General features: G+C 41.5%; 1 protein-coding gene across 5 annotated transcripts in view; it reads left to right on the top strand.

The window, feature by feature from the left end:
* syt7a (synaptotagmin VIIa) overlaps nt 1-17,813 on the top strand; it is an 86,121-nt gene extending 68,308 nt beyond the window's left edge. For 4 of the 5 annotated variants that reach the window (XM_005730109.1, XM_005730108.1, XM_005730107.1 and 1 more), the window contains 6 exons: nt 5,154-5,256; nt 7,486-7,747; nt 9,307-9,476; nt 9,816-9,930; nt 10,613-10,812; nt 11,681-17,813. In XM_005730109.1, the coding sequence (XP_005730166.1) occupies nt 5,154-5,256; nt 7,486-7,747; nt 9,307-9,476; nt 9,816-9,930; nt 10,613-10,812; nt 11,681-11,785 (955 nt within the window). In that variant the 3' untranslated portion in view covers nt 11,786-17,813. The remainder of the gene's footprint in view (nt 1-5,153; nt 5,257-7,485; nt 7,748-9,306; nt 9,477-9,815; nt 9,931-10,612; nt 10,813-11,680) is intronic. The other variant, XR_311662.1, reaches the window with a different exon arrangement.
* Nucleotides 17,814-19,453: the final 1,640 nt, after the last annotated feature.

Raw genomic sequence — 19,453 nt, 5'->3', positions numbered from 1 at the left:
ACTTATTGTACTGAAGGCAGGGCTGAAGGCAGCACTCTCGCCAGCAGGTACAGGCTGCTACACATGCTCATCTCATTCATCCAGATAGATGGATGGCGTTTGGGGAGACGAGCTATTAGAAGCATTAACCTGGGACTCTTGTGTTCTGCCTCAGAACAGGTGGCACATATGCGGCAGCCTCCACCTCAGAAGCCAATCTGCGAAGCTAATCGAAATTTTAAACATTTGGTAGATTCGTGTTTGAAGTTATAATGGACCATTAAAGCGGTTTTATTATTTTGTGTTGCTGATATTCCCTGGATTGATAGATTAGTTGTTTTAATTAAGCTCTGAGGCATGAATACTAAAATTGCTGAGAGTTTTGGGATGCCATAAAGGGAACCGTGGACTGTTGTAGGTTAGGTAGAGACTAGGCTCATCTTTCGATTTGAAAGTAATCATGCTTGCCAGTTTTTTAGTACCTTCAGCACTTTATTGAACATTAAAAAGAGAGAAACTGAAGCTCGGGGAAGTAGCATGTTAAAAAGTCAAAATAAAATATATATAAAACAGTACTTACTTAATAAAAATAAACATTTGGCAGTGACTGAGTGCCTTTGGGGTTTTTTTTCTATTTCCATTTGGAATTCAGTGAAAGAAGCAGAAGGCAGTATTTAGTATTTAGCACCTCACTTGTTGCTCATTCCTGAAATGGGATTTCAGTAAATGATGCTATTTTAGGCTAATTTCTAGTTTCAACATGCAGGAAGTAATTAGTCGTCAGTGAAAGCATCCATATTTATGAGACTTTTTGGTTGTAGCTTGAGGGAAGAAGCAGGGCCCATATGGAATAGAAACAACAGAACAAACATACACTAAATGTTTTAGTTTCACGTGTATTTTATGTCTTATGAGAAATAAATGTCTCATACCATGATTTACTGATGAAAGAGTTCCAGTTTATGGAAGACCAAAGCTGCTTAAAAGAAAAACTAATTTATAAAATGCAGAATAAATTAAATATTATTTTTTAAAATTTCCTTCTGTATATTTATTCATCTATTAATAGTTATTTCTCTTTCATTTTACTTATTCATTTAATTTAATTTATTATTTTTAATTCATTACTTTATTCATTATTAATTCAAACTTTTTTATTTCAGTATTTTCATTTCTTGATTTCTTTATCTATGCCATGCGTCAGCATGCAAATATGGAGGCTCAAAGTGTGCCAAATCTGTCCCTAGTGGTTGACCAGCACCAACAGAAATGTTAATAAAATATTTTATGAAAATGAAAATAAATATATTTATATGAATTCTAATTATATGTTATATATTTTAGTGCATTTACTGGATTTTTTTTTTAAATATCAAACTATTTGTTATTTTTTATTTTGGCAGTTCTGGTCCTCCACACCCTTTTGCATTTTTTTATGCAACACAGTTATAAACAAACAGTATGCTGTGCAGGAAAAATGAGAAAGCAGCCACTTTCATGAGTAAATGATAGTATGCGGCATATAGTTTTTACAACATTTTCTTTTTCACATAGGGGATGAGTGGCTGAGTCTAGTGTGAATGTACCTGTGTTTCATGTGGATAATGAGTTATGTAAGCAATGCACTGTTGTGGTTTTGACTGTGACTGAGCCTGGAAAGTATGCCCTACCTGTAAAGAATGACAGATGGCGGCTATGAAATTGAGCATATACATTGAAATACATCACTTCATGGTTTCAGGCGAGCGTGTTTGCTTGAGTGTGACATGTTTGCAGAGGGGTGGGGAGTCTGAATGTTTTTAAAAAAAAAAAAGAGGGGCTGGGCTGGGCTCTCTTTTTCGCGTCTCTCTCCAGCCTAGAAGTGGAGTGTCTTTCTCCCCCTTCCCCCTCTCTACGAGCTGCTGGCCCTCGGTCAGGTAACAAAACAGGATAGTATCACAGGACGGTGAAACCCAAAGTGGCCCCGCCTGCCTCCATACGTCTGTATGTGAATGTGTGTGTCTGCGAGGCTCTCACCTGTACCTGTCATATATCCTATACCTTAACTTCTTTGTTCTCAGTGTGTTTGCCTGTTTGTTGCACTCCTCTAAACACACCCTTCCCTTGCGGCCACTCCTAACATCCTCTTGTCACACACATCCCAAACCCTCATATGTATGGTCTGTGTTTCTAGAGTCGTTGCTATGCCAACAGCCCACTTTCTGTGTCTTAGCTGTGGGAGAATCTGATCTGAGTCTACTCTGCCCCCCACTGGATACTGTAGACAACTGCAGGCTTAAATCATGTCAACCACATCAACCCCCATGGGGTCAGAGGGAAAAAGCATTGGCACCAAAATGTATCAGTTGTAGTAATGCCATCTGCCACATTTAATATTGCCTTGCTAGAAATTGAATAAACTGAAACCAATCACTTTCAATACACAATGAAATGTACGATCTGGAAGCGCTAACTGATCCGCAGGCCCAGACGTTTCTTTAAAGCAGCCTGGTTGCAGGGAGCAGAGGACCACCTCAGGTGCTGTAGAGCAAGCCTTATAGAGCGGCCATTCCCCTGACAGCAGTAGCTCTTACCTGAGAATGCACTGAACCCCTGAATGAAGCATGAAGGAGAATGAATAATTGAAGACGTTCACTCCCCCATCGATAGTTGGGAGGTGGAGGAGGAGGGAGGTGCCTTGCTTTACTTCAAGCCCTAAGAGTCTCCCTTTGCTTTAGACTTCTTGAGTAGATGCTCATGTTTTAGGTGTAGTGTTTTGCGCAGCTTTTTGATTCTCTCAAACTCATTGCCTGCAGTTTAGAGCCAGTGCAGAATAATAACAATAAAAGCAATAATAATCAGGCAATATGGAAATGCAAATACCTCCCTTGGCGACTAATACAACTAACAGCAATTCATAAGCATCCCCTTCCCTTCCTGAAATGGTTAACATCCCTCCTTCCCCCCCGTCTCACTCCGGTTCCTTTGCTGGTTGAAGTGATTGTTTGCTTGTCTTGTTTGCTCGCCTTTTCTGTCTGTCTATTTGTCAGTATATTTTCCTCTAGTTTTGTCCGTGTGTTCTGCAAAAATGTACACATTATTGCATTCAACATCAATTGTCATCCAAATTCGAAGCTTAGTGGGTCCAGAAAAACAAACAAACCAAAAAACATCCCTCGAAACAAACTTGGTGAAAAGCTCGACAGAGAATGCTGGCCGGACAGACAGACTTTCTATGGGCTCCTTGTCTACTGCCTGTTCAAGGCATTGCCTTCACTCTCCGAGTGACAACTACTTGCATATAACATATATGCACATGTAGCCAATGCCAGTTTGTGCTTTGGCCCCTGTGTCCCTGGTCCACACTTTTAGAGTGTTGCTAAATGGTTGAAAATTCAGGTTCGTCTTAAAATCAACTTTTATCATTTGTAGTTCTCAACTTAATTTCTATCAACACCCTCTTTTGTAACACTCTAAATGTGCTTTTCCTACTACTTGTTCCTTTTTGTGTTTTTGGTGGTATTATCATTTCGTGTGGTATATCGACTCCTTATTTCCCCTCTCTCTATATTTTTTGGTTCTTCTATCGATTATTTTGAGCTCTCCATGCAGAGAATAGTGCTTCTTGCTCTCTTTTTCCTGAAGATCAATTGTATTTATTGTCTTTTTCTTTTACTCTCTGTGTTCTCTCTCCTCTTTTTTAGCATGTATGCCCCTTTGTCTCCTGTTAAAGATATTACGTGTGCATAGCCTTCTTTTTTTGTCTCTTATTCTTTGATACTTATCAGACTGACCAAACTAAGCCTCTCTTGTGTTTCCAGGCTTTCCTTCCTTCATTCCCTATCTTTTCTTGCAGCTCTCTATTTCTCTTTAATGTGCTGGTGTTTGTTATTTTTTTCTCTTACTGTTCATACTATTAATACTTGCTATCTCTTCTAATACAGATAAATAATTTTCAGCTTGCTTTTTCTATTTCTCACGTTCCCTTTTGAACCTTCTGTCTTATCTGCAGTCCTTATGATTTCCATCCAGTGTTAGTGTGTGTGTCCTCTCTGTGTCTGCTCATTGCTTTCTCAGTGTTTCTGTTCTTGTTCTCCTTCTCGATTCACTGTTTGTTTGTTGGTGTTTCAGTGTTCAGCCTCTCCATGTGCCTTGACTAGTCATTTATCCAGTGCTGTTTGTCCAATGCGTCATGTTATGCAGGACTTTTGCATCTGACTCTCTTTTCTTGTGATATCTGTTCACACTTCCTTTAATCTTAAAATATTTACTCTCTTTAATTTTTTTTGTCTTCTTGTGCTAATTTCCTTTTTTTTGTCCACTTTGTGATTCTTGTTTTCTCGATGTATGAACATAGTGATTTTTCTCCCAGAATGTTTATCCCACATGTTGTTTTTTAAACAATACTCATGAGAAGGAACTAAACTTCACATCTATTAACATCTGTACCTAAGAACCAGCTGTTCCATGGCAGATTTCTGCACTCACCTTTGTTTTTATAAAACTTGTGATGTTGGTGCAACTGAGGGAAATTTAAACACGCAAAATACTTTACAAAGCCGTGTAATGTCTGTCCTGTTAAACATCTGGTCATCTTCATGTTGCTATATATGTCTGTCTACTGTTTTTAAAGTAACGTCATGTTGCTATATATGTCATTATACATGTGTGTCCTGTTAAAGTTGTCATTTGTTAGTTGTCAAAAGACTGAGCATAATTTCTACCAGGATGATTAATCGGATTGTGTCAATAAATTTAGTGATTCTGTTTTATGTTTTGTCTGAAAATGTCTTTGTTTTGGGTTTTTTTTTAGTGGAGGTAACTTTCTTGTAAAGATGTGGATGTTTGCCAGGGTGGAGCTCTCTATATATAGTCATCTCAGACTCCAGTTTTCCTCAAACACCACTTGCCGCATCAACTGTCCTCAGTTCTAGCGCCCGCCATTAATCTGTGGAATCTTTGGCACATTTTACTTGGCTTTGCTCATGAAAGCTACAGAAAAAGCATCTTGAAGTGACATCTATCCAAAGTTAACTTGGACCACCATCGGTTGTTCCAGATAGGCAGGTTTCAAGCGTTAAACAGGTGGAGGTTGGACTCCCTGGGTGCTCAGACATTCTCTCTTTCTGTAGATGAATTAGCTTCACATGTCCTCGCTGTCTTTTCTTGCTTTCAACGTGAGCTTTTCTTTGCAGAGGCAACAAGCCAGCCAACAGCCCCAAGGGCCAACCTCCTGATGCTGATGGCCACTCCTCTGTAACCGACCTGGCCAACTCTCTCACTGGAGACATGGTGATGGTAAGACAATGTCCCACTTCAAATCTATCTTGCTGTCTATGATATGATTGGTCTAACCTGACTTTTACTGTTTAGGCTGCTAATTTTCAGTGAAAGGAAGTAGATTATTTTTTCCACCAGGGCAAGTTAGCTGGTTTCTACTGAAGATGTAAAGAACTCCCATAGAAGCTGAAACAGCTGGCAATATTATTATTAATAATAATTATTGTACAAGCTCAATTTATATGGGACTGAGTGCCTGAAAATCATACTATAGAAAAACTATGTTGGGCAGTGCAAAAAAGTAGCCCATTTAACAGTGTCAGAAAAACACTACTGGTGTAAAAGTAAGCTATATCAGTCCATACACTAATAAGTAGGTTTTTCGCTGTTAGTTTGGGGCTTTTAAGTAAAGACCTAGATTGGATGGAATTTTAAAGGTGGATCCTTTGGTTTTTGCTTTGCTTTAAGGACTGGTAGTAGACAGTTTTCAGTTCATGTTACAGGCTTTCTATAAAAGTTGTAATCTGCAAGCACCATTTGAGAAAGGGATGCATTATCCCCTGTTCTACTTTCATAATTTTATTCTGTAAAATATCTTTGATCAGTTCACTGTCCAATCCATTCAATCCATATTTATCTTATATTAGACTTAGCACAGATCCTCATATTATCTAATGCCTAAAAGAAGCGGTTTCAGCTCCTCCCCCTTTAAGGCCAACCTCCCTTTAAGCTTTTTCAATTGGCTGTCTGATGCAAACCGAAGATATGAACAGCAGATGGATGAGGCTGCTGCGCTCGCAGTCAGAATTGTGTTGCTGAGATGGTTATATTATATTCTTACTGAAATTGTGCAAAGTAAGGAGTAAAAACATGCTCTGAAACCAAATCCATCCACTTATCCAACGTAAAGAGAGCAGTTATGTTACAAGTTTGGTTCAGCCACATTATGAGCAACCTGATCTTGGCATCCCAATTCTTGTTTTGTATTGAAGAGCCTCATTAGAGCTGTCACCTGCAAGAGTTTTAATGATGAATCAGAAAGCTGATATGAGTTCTACCTTATCGGTTCAAGTGAGTGTCTGACATCGTTAATAAAGATGTCCTTGAAGATTAAAGGAGTCTTCATGGTGTCTGTTGTTTTGAAATGAAAAATCCAAATTCTTTAATATTAGGGTGTCCAAGTACTTTTGGCCACATACCCAGAAGGTAATTCTCAGTCACCAGGTAGGGCACGTGTTGCAGTGCTATGGTAAATCCATACACAGGTTAATCTAAAGCTGGCAGTAAGGGAGCTGTAATAGAACAACATACAGGCAGTTCCTACAGTGACAATCAAACGAAACAGGCATGCAAGGTGACTCACGCTGTTTGATAAATTAGACTTGGAGAATTTCACACTTTCTCTGCTTGATAGTCCATAATGCCATATTGACATATTGCTGAGCGAGTCTCTGTCACTTTGAAATTGCAGCCCTGGTCTCGGGGAGCAAAATCAACAGTTTCAAATAATGCTCAGTGAGACTTTGCCTGCATAAGACAGCTTTACTTTTTGTTAGAGGCAACGGCTGCACATAGTGGCTTTAATAAACTGGTGGTTGTTTATCGCCACTCAGAGTTCTCAGAATTCTTTGTTCCAATTTATGTTATTGTTAGAAAGCGAGTGGGAACGGGAGAGGAAAAAATAAAGGACAGAGGCAGAAGGTGGAGCTGCAGGGAGAAAAGAAATGATTGTAAAGACAGCTGCAAGTGCAGAATGCCAACCTTGAGCTTTGCTTTCCTGCCTGTTCTCTCCAAGCCTCTCACACAATGCTCCCTCTCTCCTCCTCTTTCTGTTTGTCTCCCGCTCTCTGCTCCCCTCTCTCCGGCCGTTGCTTCCATCAGATAGTGGCCTTTTAGTGCACAGCAATGATAAAGCAGTCAGAGTGGCTGTGAGAGAGAATGGGTGGTCTAAAGCTCCCCTATCTCCAATCTGAGCACCTCCTGCCTCTTAAGAACATTAGTAAGGAAATTAAGCTCTCTCAGTCTTCTTAATGTCAGAACAATCCCTGCCTTTGAGCAGCTGCTTTAGCACACCGTGATAGAAACGCAGCCCTAAAATCTCCTCCCCTCACAGCTTCTCTCTGTCAAGGTCTGTGTGTGTGTGACACCAGATCTGTGCCCTTGGATTGAGAGTTTCATGTGAGTGGCTGCTGCTGCTGCTGAATATCTGAGCATTATAATTATTTGTCTGCTTTTGTTGCCCTGCAGCTGTCCCCAGGTTCGGAGGATGATGAAGGGCCCATCAGTGAAAAGCTGGGTCGGATCCAGTTCAGCATAGGCTACAGTTTCCAGAACACGACCCTCACGGTCAAAGTTCTCAGGGGCCAGGACCTCCCGGCCAAGGACTTCTCTGGCACCTCCGACCCCTTTGTTAAAATCTACCTACTGCCTGACAAAAAGCACAAGCTGGAGACCAAGGTCAAGAGGAAGAACCTCAACCCCCACTGGAACGAAACCTTCCTGTTTGAGGGTCTGTGTTTACATACTGGAATGTTCTCACTAAATATTTTCCATCACCTTTTCCAAATATGCTGCCATCTGTGGTTTGATTGGGACATCACTGCTTTCAGTTTGATAGCCTGAAAGAACAGAAAAAACTATAAATCTGTCATGTACAATAACCAAAAGTAGTAACACTTTTAATTGTGTGTTTATGTTAAATCACGTTGCTCATTTGTAAGAAGCTGAGTCAGATAACAAACAAAAGCTAATCAAATATAACCGTCATGGTCCTGGGTCTGTGACCCAGTGTTTATGTGTTTTTGGTTTAATTAATATTCTTTGATTTAGTTTTATTTATGATTCAGTTTTCATTGCTCTTCGTAGTCTAGTCATTTATATTTCTAGTTCTTAGGTTCTTGTTCATTTAATCTGTCCCCTTGAGAATAACACCCCCAAAAAATGGATAAAACAAACCAGAGCAAACAAGTTGGAACATGAAGTACGAGTCTGTATACACACTGGGAGTGACTCCTCAATAGGACACGACTGGGGACTGACCACAGCTGGAAAAGATGGTAAAGTATAACTAGCTTTCAAATTAAAACAGGAAATATTCAAAAGATGCAAAAAGCTAAATGAGATGCAAAAAGGGGGACAAAGGCACTAAAACATAGAAAGATTTGCAAGGCAAGACGGCGAAACATTGAGGTTGCTATAAACTTTGGGAGGAAAAGATAAAATCCAAACAGAAATTAAACCTAATCAACACAACAAACCAATGCTCAAAAACATCACAACAACCTGGGACCATGACATTTGAGGGGGATGAATTCTATAATCAAGGCTTTGGATAGCTGTAAACCAATTTAAATCAATAACTGAACATTTAGGGAGATTTGGTCATTTGCTTTCTTGCTGAGAATAATGCTAGAAGATTGAGACCACTTAATACTCACGCAGCCAGGAGCTGCTTCGCTTTGCATAAAGACCGAAAACAGGCACGAAGAGATAAATTCAAAAGCTCCATTTTAAAATGTAAAACTATTGCTTCAAGAATATGTGTCTTTTTTAAATAGTCACGGCAAAGGATTCAGATTGCGCAGTGCGATTACCGAGCTGTCACAAAGAGCTGTCTCTCAACACAAAAAGAGCATTGTGGGAGATGTGTGAAAACACATAACGTGTGAAACTGCAACAACATTTTTTTGCATTGATAAAAGCTCCAGCTTAAGAAACTGCGGAAACCATTCTGAGTCGAATAATAACGAATGCTCTTGAACACTGCAGAGGTTTCGTAGCAGTCGCGCAGATGGCAGTGAAGTGTCTCATTCCTGTATGATTTGAATTGCTTGTGAAATGGTAAAACAGCCAAAAGTAATGTTCAGAACCTTTTACAAAATCAGAACAATGGCCTGTGCTCTTGGAAAAATGAATGAGTTGGCTGTTTTTTTACTGGAGCCTAATATTACTTCTCAGCCAAAACCATCCCTCTTTGCACTGCTGCAGATTACACTGGCCTTCTTCCCTCTCTGTGGTTTAGCCCTCACCCTTCAGTGTTTTCTGTTTCTGTCTCTGTCTCTGTTTTAGGCTTCCCTTATGAGAAGGTGAGAGAGCGCACTCTCTACCTTCAGGTGTTGGACTATGACCGTTTCAGCAGGAATGACCCCATTGGAGAGGTGTCAGTCCCCCTTAATAAGGTGGAACTGGGCCAGTTAAAGACCTTCTGGAAGGAGCTGAAGCCCTGCAGTGATGGCAGTGTAAGGAAGGGAGGGGTGACCGCGGGGTCGAGCCGCGACGTGCGGTTTTATTAAAACACGTGTGACAAATTTGTTGACAGTTTTCAGCATGTGAGCTGGATTGACATATTTTTATTTTTGGCGGGTGAGCCACGTGCTCGCCCATGCCTGCTTGGGTGCTGGATGGTCTGTGTTTGGCACAAGGAGGTTAGAGCAGAAAGGGCAGTGATATAAGATTACACAACAAGCTAGTGAGTAGCCTGGAGTTTGATATTCCCTGATGAAATCTGATATTAGGCTGGGTGATTCATACTCCGCTGTGTTTGTTTGCGTGTGTGTGTGTGTGTGTGTGTTCCTCAGGGGAGACGAGGAGACCTGCTGGTGTCTCTCTGCTATAATCCCACCGCCAACACCATCACTGTGAACATCATCAAAGCACGCAATCTCAAAGCCATGGATATCGGGGGCACCTCAGGTATACACTCCCCTTTGTTTGTTTAGGCTCTCTTTCTCTAAGCATTTCTCAGCAGCTGGAAGTCCTTCCTTACTTTGGAAGCTCTGTGCTTCACACAAGGCTCTGTCTCTGTGTTCAAACACTCACTGACTCGTCTGCTAACAGGACGGTTGCTGGCCACCGTCGATAGCTACAGCAGCAAGGTGACATTACTTCAAGCGTCTCTCCATTGACCTCCCTCTTTCCTGTCCTCTCTTTCTGTATATCTATGAGGATCTTCAACCTCCTAGCCAAATCTGTGTCAGCTCAGTCTGGTTGCTGCTAGTTTTTAAAGTGTCCTGTCTCGCTGTGAAATGCTCTCTGTGGCATATTTCTTGTACAATTACAGCTTCCCGCAGTAGTAGGACTGGTGGCTGGTAGTACGACAGAATCTCACAATGCTCCAGAACTAGTAGTACAGATCCCAGGCCCTATTTCCATAAATACTTCCTCATTTGTATGTTTCCTCGCTCGGGGGATAAGTTGACCTTGAGCTCAAACGAGGTATCTGCTTCCCTGCTGCCTTTTCTGACTTTTAACAATTAGGAGGGTAATTGCAAACCTGACCCTAAAAAAAAAAGAATAAGAAAAAAAAAATCACCATCCATGTGCATCTTCATCGTCTCGCTCATGTAAACCACCGCACTCTGCTTCCACGCTGCAGATCCCTATGTGAAGGTGTGGCTGATGCACAAGGACAAGCGTGTAGAGAAGAAGAAGACGGTGGTGATGAAGCGCTGTCTCAACCCCATCTTCAATGAGTCCTTCCCCTTTGACGTGCCCGCCCATGTGCTGAGGGAGACTACCATTATCATCACCGTCATGGATAAGGACAGACTCAGCCGCAACGATGTTATTGGCAAGGTAAGGTTTCACAGGTGCCGTCTGTTCAGGACGTGCAATCCTCCTTGTTACAAAGTCTGAAACTGCAACTGATTAAAAGTACTTTCAGGGAACAAGCAGTCGCTACCGAGGTAGGTCAGCTTGTCATTGCAGTTTACTCTGTGACCACGGCAATGACAGAGAGCACACCAAGGAAGATAATACAGTAATTAATTAATGAATTATACACTCATACATTATTCACCAGCAGCGAGCAAAACAATCAATAAGGAGAAATCATCCAGGAGCATAATGAGCTTCAGGCTTTGATTATCTGGTGAGGATCGTGTCACCCTGCTGGCCGTTTTCCTCTTAACGGAAGAGCTGGGTTTGTTAGCTAATAATTCACTCTCTGGGTAAACAGATGAGAAGACTGTTACCACTCTCATGTCTGTCCTTTGAAAATATAGCCACCAGATGGTTTAGTTCAGTTTAGCACACAGACTGAAAACTACGTGCCATTTTGATGTGGATTTATGTGCCAGACTAATTTCATGGCGGAGCTGAGAAAGTAACAGGTTCCAGGCAAAAAAAAAGGAAAATTTGCTAATTTAGGCAACAGCAAAATGCATTTTACCTTCATCAGTTATGCAGCCTGTGTGAAAGCTGAGACACTGTTCTTTCTTCATTTCATTAGTTTCCAACTCATTGCAGCTTTCCAGGCTCTCCTCGCATGTGGTGCATGTCAGACGTTGCATGCACAGAACGGCTCTCTTTGCAAAGGTGTTGTCATGACTGAGTGAAGCCATGAGAAACTTGAACCCAAAATGCATGTGAGAATGACAAAAAGCCATTACTTTAAGATTTATTCCCTCATCAAGCCTCTGCCTCTTTTCTTCCCCTCTCTCAGATCTACCTATCGTGGAAGAGTGGACCAGCGGAAGTGAAGCACTGGAAAGACATGCTCGCTCGGCCGCGCACTAATGTCGCCCAGTGGCACGCTCTCAAGGCCTGATCGCACTACCCAGCTTCCTTCATGGCCCCTTCCCGTCTCCTATCCCTCCCTCCTCCTCCTCCTTCTCTCTCTCTCCTCTCTATCTCTCCCCTCCTCCCACTCCTGTCCTTATGCACAAGACTGACTTGCTGCCAGGCTGCGAAACACGGGTACAATTAGCCATCTGCTCTCTTAAACCTTTAAAGTCCTTTTCTCTTTTCTTTCAAGGATCTCAAATTTTTTCTCCCCGACCCGTCTCTTGTGTTCCCTCCTCTCATACAGCCCCATCTCAGTTTCCGTGTCTCACCCCTTTGCCAATGGTTCCCCTGTTTCTGACTGTCTGTATGTCCGTCTGTCCGTCCTTATGCACTTTGCCTGTGGAGGTCTGATAATCAATTCCTTTGCCGATCCCTTAGTTTTGAACTGCACTGCAGCCCCTGACCCATACAAGGTGCCAGTCCCGTGGGATCACAGAGAATCGTCAGTAATGATCTAATCTCATATAATCCTGTTGTATGAATATTCCAGGTATACAATACTATACAGTATGTACTGTATGTACATATACATATGAATATATTAGGTGTATAGATTGGCAGAACTCCCCTATACACACGACTAGTATACAGTATATTACTCATAGGTCGCCTGCTGTTTCCCATCTCTTCCGTCTCTTCATTTGCCGCCTCGTCCTTGTCATCTGTCTCAAGAGTACTATATTCCCCCTCCTTTTCAGTCCTTCCTCCTTTTTACTCAAAAGTGGTTTAATGTTCAGCTGAAGTTGTTGAAAGCAATCAATATATGGTGTGTAATGAAACCAGCTGAGCTCAAGATGGAATTGTTGATACCGCTGTCTCTTCTCTCCTCTTTTTTCTTCCCTATGTCCCTTTTTTCTCTCTTCTTTTCCCCCTTTATTGTTCCCAATTTCTCTTCCCCTGGCACAATATTAGCGAATTCCTCCCCCACTCCCCCTTTCTGGACGTCCCTCCCCCTCTTCCTCCTCGTCGTCTGTGTGCTGTGGGTGCTGTGCTGTAGCTCCGACAAAAATAGAGATTAAAAATTAAAAAAATAAACTGAACTTTCCGAAGCTGGGAAAGCAGGGACACGATGAACTTGTGAAACGGAGCGCTCCTGATGTTTTCCAGACAAAAAAGCCCCGACACGGAGAGAGAGAAAAAAGAAGATGAAAACACAAACAAGCAAACAGATCCTTCCTCCCCCTCAAGATACTATGATGTCATTTTTCACAGCATCACCAACTGAGGAAACGAGTTTAAAATCTTCTTCCAACGTTAAGATGAGAGCAGAGGCAAGAGGCCACGTTTGTGCAGTTTACGCACGTGCACGTGGGTTTGCGTGTGCACACTTCCGTCTGTTTAATGATGCTATGAATTCTTTGTGCTGCCCCGTGCTCATGTTTTACGCTGACGGGGGTGACGATCTCCGTCCGTTTTGACTGTGCGCTGTGCTGTGGTGATGTGTGCCTGTTGGTGTGCGTTTGTTTTCACAGGAGCCGTTCTGTAGAAATCTTCTCTTTTCTCTTTCTCATGTTGCGCTCTTCTTGCTCTTCTTACTGCCATTGTTTCCCCATCTTCTACTGCCCTGCCTTCTGAACGAGGGCACGGGGAAGTTCTATCTGCACTTTTTGGAAATGTAATAACAATAATAATGATGATGATGATTATAGTGATGGTGAAAAATTAAGGGAGGAGTGTCTGAAAGGGCGAGCAGAAGTTGGGGAGAGGTGACGTCTTCTCTGTGATTTCAGGGCTTGGAGATGTAGGTCATAGAGGATGCAGGGCTCTCATCCTCCTCTTTTTATTCTTTTTTCTCGATGTACGTGCATGTGTGTGTGTCAGCTACCACACTCCTGGTGGCAGACTGCTGGTGTCTGAAATGTCAGGCCGGGATGGAGATATCAGGCTTGTCTTCTTGTCACGTGGAAGCCGGCCAGCACAGCAGTGCTATTTCACAAAGCGTCAATCAACAACAAGAGCGTGATCAGAGCTCTAACCAACAGTCTGTCCTGTATTCCTCGCTGAACAATTGTTAGGCATCTAAAACAGTCATTTCGATGTGCATTTTTCCAGTTTCCACACTGGAAGAAAAATAATAAAACAATAAAACATTCTTTGGGTTTTTGTTGCACTTCAAAGGAAAAATGAGCAAGCGTGTATCACAGACAATAGGTGTGATATTAGACAATGGCCTGATCTGCCACCGTGAGATACCGTAGAAGCAGATTAGACATTATCTCTTCACTGAGTGCTAGAGAGTACCATAGAGTGTACCGTTGCCCTCTTTGCCCGGCACATTCAACACAGCTCGATATTTCTGTAACGTAGATAAAACTGTCATAAAGCAGCAGCAACTGGAAAAGCTGTCAACTATTGAGAGCTACTTAAAAAGAAATCTGCTTTCTTAGTGTGCTCTTTACTACAGCCTGCCTGTGTGGGGGGGTTTTTTTGCATTCATGAAGTCTTGACAAGCGAATCACGTCACCTGTTCCTTTCTTTTCTTCCAGCGGCTTAATTTTCTAAATGAAAATCCTCATTTCAGGAAACTCTCAAGTTAAACAGACTTACCAAGTAAATATAATCAGTTTGTTTCTTCGCTGAAACGTAACCATTTTCGTAATGCAGCGTGAGTAGTTTTGAACTAACTCGGCCTCATCAAAAAAAGCTGTGGCCCCTGCAGTGGATTTTATTTCCTCGCATCATGCAACAATTTGACAGTATCTTGCATTTCGGTGTTTATTTTCAGTTATGCCAACCAGTTCAACACTTGACAGACAGTATGAATTTGCAGTTGTGTAAGCGTGCGTTGCTCCTTGTCCAGTAGCTCTCTAAGCTGGTCTTGGGCAGCGCACGGTGTGCTCAGTGTGTTCTGGGTAGTGTGGTTTGTGTGAGCCAGGCTGCCGCGATGCGCTGATCCAGTCCAGCAACCTTCAGAACAATTGGCCAGCCGTGGAACAGGGCCCACTGTTTTGACAGCCACTGCCTGCAGTGTCACAGCACATTACACTCCCATTAGGTGGTCAAAAAGGAGAAATATCTGCCTCCTTGGACCTGGGGGACTCACGATTTGCAGAGGTATCACTTGCTAAGAATAAAAGAAAACGTGGCAGACTCTCATTAGTTACCATGTTTGTGATGGACAGGGATAGAGCTCGTCGGCGAAAAAATGGAAATCAGTGGGTGTTCGCTGCTAAAGCTGTGAAAAGCACACGTGCAGGCGATGAGTCAACACAGTACCTCTGCTATTTCCTTTTGCCAAGATTCCTCGTTGCTCGAAAAGTGATAAATTGCTATGCTACAGGGGCTTACAAAGCTTAGTCATCAGTGACCCTGTAAACTTGGGGATACGGCTTTATTTATAGAAACATGAGGCACCGTGTAATGCCTCTGATCCTGACAGGTAGGACTGGAAGCTGAAAGGATACAGGGTCAAGCTTTTAAAACTTACAGCTTTTGAATACAGATTATTTCTTACATGGAAATTCAGCGTGTGACATTTTCTCTTTTCCTCAATTGGTGGGCCAGCAGATAATTAGCCAGAGACACTTTAATACTTTCTTTGAGCACGTTTTAGCGAGCGAACCGGAGACGTGAAAAGCTCAACATGCAGTTTAGTCATTTTGGCGTTACTTTCTCGTTTGTTTGTACTCCCACAGACCACACTGGTACATCGGCGAAAATTAAAAGAACCGCAAAACAACAATTTTCCCCATTTAAATCTCTGCTTTTGCTTTTAAGTGGTAACAAAGTGAGCTTTCATCATATCGCAAAGCTGTTAAAAGAAAGAAATGTTTCAGTACAAAATCTTTCATTTTGATGTGTTAGATGAGTTATGCATAAATGAGAAACTCACAATGTGTTATGTCTCACAGTGAGTTAATTTGAGTGAGGTTTTAAGTTAGTAAGAGGAAAAACATTAAAAACAGCTTCAAGAGCCTGTCATCAGTTCAAAATCATGTTTACAAGCCATTCTCATAAAGTTGGAACAAGTCACAACGTACCGAGCTGATAAAACACTGTTAAGCGTGTTTGTTTAGCTGCTGAAGAGGGTCTCAGCTCCCAAGCAGAGCATTCTGTTTAAACCAAGAGCTTGATACTTGCAAATGTTAAATATGCAAAGAATTAGACATCAATTATCTTCATTTGTGTCGGTTAAAACAGAGTACATATGCTGGTAGTCAGAAAAAGAAAAAGTCCATAAAGTTAACCATTGTTTCTACATGTGACAAGGAAAACAAAATCCAGGTGTGACTGTAATATTGGGTGTGCACAGCAGTATCCCAACTATCCAGGAAGTTGCTCACTCCATTAAAATAACCAGGAGTCCTGAATATTATGTTGTCTTTGCCAGCAGTCAAACAGCAGCACTATTAAAATGGATGCTGCGCTCAGAGCCAAACAGTATAAAGGAGAAAGCAATTTCCAAATCCTAGTTTTATTATATTGCCACCTGTCTCACATCTCTAAACTTATTGCTTTTTGTTGGCACCAACACCGTCGGCAATGACCTTCAACAATCCTAAGCTCATGAATGCAGCATGGCAGCGGTGCAGATGCTCCCAGTCGAGATTCTTTCCTTTCTTTTTTTTGGACCAACTTCTCTCTCTGTTCTCGCTCTCCTTGTGTTCAGGCTCGGCTCCGTCTTTCATCATCTCTTCATTCCCTGGCGGAGCTGGCGGGTAGGTGCAGGTGTAGATAATTAGTGTTTGATTACAAAGCTTCAATTCAAGATAACTGACACAACCATCGCTGACTCCAAGTTTCCCAGAGAATAAAGGCTCTTCGAGGGGATTTTTGTAGTTAGTAAATTTTTCTTTCCCTCTGATGTTTTTCTTTCTCTCCGTTTTAGTTAAAGTCTCATTAACTGTTGGAAAGATGTTCTTGGATTTTTGTGCAGGCGTTCATGTTGTCCTCAGGATGAACTGGAACCTTTTTAGGTTCTTCTCTTTTTTCTGTGGTATTATGATTCAGTCAAAACCTTTTTAGTGCTTTGGTTTATGCCCGAATACCTACAAAACCGAACACCAGCTGTGATTATGCTTATTTAATATTAATTGGTAAATTCTGGCATGATAACTAAACTGCTCATTACTCATTACTAAACTCCCATTTAACAGATATTCAGTGGCTCACTTAAGAGTAAGCAGTAAATTTAAATTTTGCCATGCCTGTATCACATCATTATGCTGGCATGCTGATGCCAGCCTTTATTGTCAAGGTAGAGTACGTAGGAAAAGTCTTGAGCCGCCCCTCATTTCTTTATATTTTGCTTACTGTCAGCTTGCAGGTTTTCATAAAGTGGTCTTGAGTAATAGTTCTCCAGGCTTTCTGAAGGTCTTACTATGATTTTCTCTTGACATTGACTACATTTTCAACCATTTTCAGTCCAGTTCATAACCCTTTTGAAAGGAATGTTTTTTTTGTTTGTTTATTTGTTAATTCACTCATCACTGACCTATGAGTCATTCAAACATAACAAGGCACCTAACTCAAAGGATGAATCAGTGTTGTGTCTACACAGACAACTTAGCAAAGAATCAATTTTTAATTGCATCTTTAGGCAGTTTGTTACTTGCAAAAACACATCAATTTACAATTTCTTTAGTTGATTTTAAAAGTGGGAAAGAGGACACAGTTTGACAGGAATAAAATAGCATTCTTGTATCAACAAGGTGATTCCCAAAGAGCTATAAGACATAAACTTAGTATCTCAGAATGGTGTGCTGTGTGTTCTTACAAAGTGTCAAGGTGCCACAAGAAGAAGTGGCAGGCCTAAAAAACTATATGCAGCAGGATCTGTATCTCCATCTACTGCTCACTGAAGCCTCATCAGAAATAGTCTGATGAGGAAACCAATCTGAAGGAAGGAAAACTGAAAAAACTGCTGAAGAATGAAAAATAACAAAAGAACTGGACTGAAAATCAGTGACAAAAGGTCTTATGGATTGCTGAATTCAAATTTGAAAGGTTATCATCAGAAGTGGTCAGGAGAGAGGTACAAGAGTGAGTCTCTACAAATATTTTGTAAAACACAGTGGAGGCTCTGTCATGGTTTGGGGCTGCATTCCAGCCAGTGGTGTTGGGGATCTTTTCAAAACTGATGGAATTGTGAACGCAGAAAAATACTGTAAGATTTTGATCCACCATCTGGAAAAGATCTGATTGGCAACGGCTTCATCTTTCACCATGACAATGATCCCAAACACACTGTCAATGCAATAATAGCAAAGCTGGATACAAAAACACACAATGGGTCATTTTTGGTTATGGAGCTCAACGTTTTTGAAGCAGGGTGGGATCGTCTTGACAGAGATTCAAACAAAAGGCAGCCAACATCCAAAGAAGAGCTTTGAATGTCCTTCAAGAAGCCTGGAGAACTATTCCTGAAGACTACTTAAAGAAATTATAGGAAAGCTTGCTTAGTAGGATCCAGACTGTGTTGAAGAATAAAGGTGGTCATAACTGTAATACCTGTTTTTGCCTTATATACTATATTTCTGTATGTTTGCATGTTTCAGTAGATTGAATCTCTAGATAGATTTTTTGAACACAATATAAAGAAATGACTGGTGGCTTAAGACTTTGCACCATATCTTTTAGGTTTTAGAGAACAGACCGGGATCCTCATGGTGCTGACTACTGCAGATTCTAAATTTGGCTGTAGAGTCAGGATTATACTCGCTCGCAAACATAGACATGAACAACTGAGGACATCATGGATGACTGGTTTCCATCTCTTCGTGGTTCCCTTTTAGTTTGGTGCTTGTGCCCATCCTAGACTTTATATATCTATCTACTGTGTCCTCACCTAATTGTTGTGGAGTCCACATTTTGCTACAGGAACATTAGCATTTTGGGCCATGTTGGTTTTTGTAGACAGAAGTGATCGTACGTGGAAGACAGCATGAAATGCAAAGATCTGAGCTGAGGCTATCATGCCTGGTTAGCAGGATGCATACACTCAGTGACCAAAACCGAAACGGAAACACCTTGAACAACAAGCCATATTATTTCTCTGATAATTCCACAGAAATGCTCCTGAGGTGGAGTTCAGTGACTCAAATTAGTTGAGATGAGCTCCCAGCTGCAGGGACACCTGTTAACCACAACAGCCATGCCCATCATCTTAAGCCTTAATAAACTCCAAATAGGTGAGTTTTTTAAAAAAGACCCCCAGTTCAGTAGTTATGAAGGGGAAAGTTAGCTTTAGCAACCGAAAGCATTTTTGTACCAATCATAGACTCATTCAGGTCCAGAGGTTGCTGCACGGCTCAGTCACATCCATTCGTTCACAACAAACTTTGGCAGGCCTGTGGACACCCACATTTAGCCTCACGTCCCCCATTTAATGACTCTCTCGGACCCTCTCGCACTTGCTGATGCGGAAACTAGAACACTGCCACGAGTTCTGTTATCAGCTTGGCGTTGTGAAGCATATGAGTCATTCCTGGACTCCTATCTTTGAGATGTTTATTCTTGGTTGTGCATCCCCAAATTTATCATTGTCACCAGCAGCCTTCCCTCCTCTGTTTACTTTCTAAATAACTTAAAACTTTATTGGCTGAAAGGGTCACATCTGTTTGCCAAAGGATTAGTAAGATATTCTTCTGAGCCTGATGATATTGTTTGTCCTTGTCATACTCTCCTGCACCATTTCTTATTCTTAAGCAGT

Source organism: Pundamilia nyererei, unplaced genomic scaffold (genome assembly GCF_000239375.1).
Source record: "Pundamilia nyererei isolate P.nyererei 1_Seehausen unplaced genomic scaffold, PunNye1.0 scaffold00035, whole genome shotgun sequence".
Classification (NCBI taxonomy): Eukaryota; Metazoa; Chordata; class Actinopteri; order Cichliformes; family Cichlidae; genus Pundamilia; species Pundamilia nyererei.
This window is presented reverse-complemented; position numbering and strand designations above follow the sequence as displayed.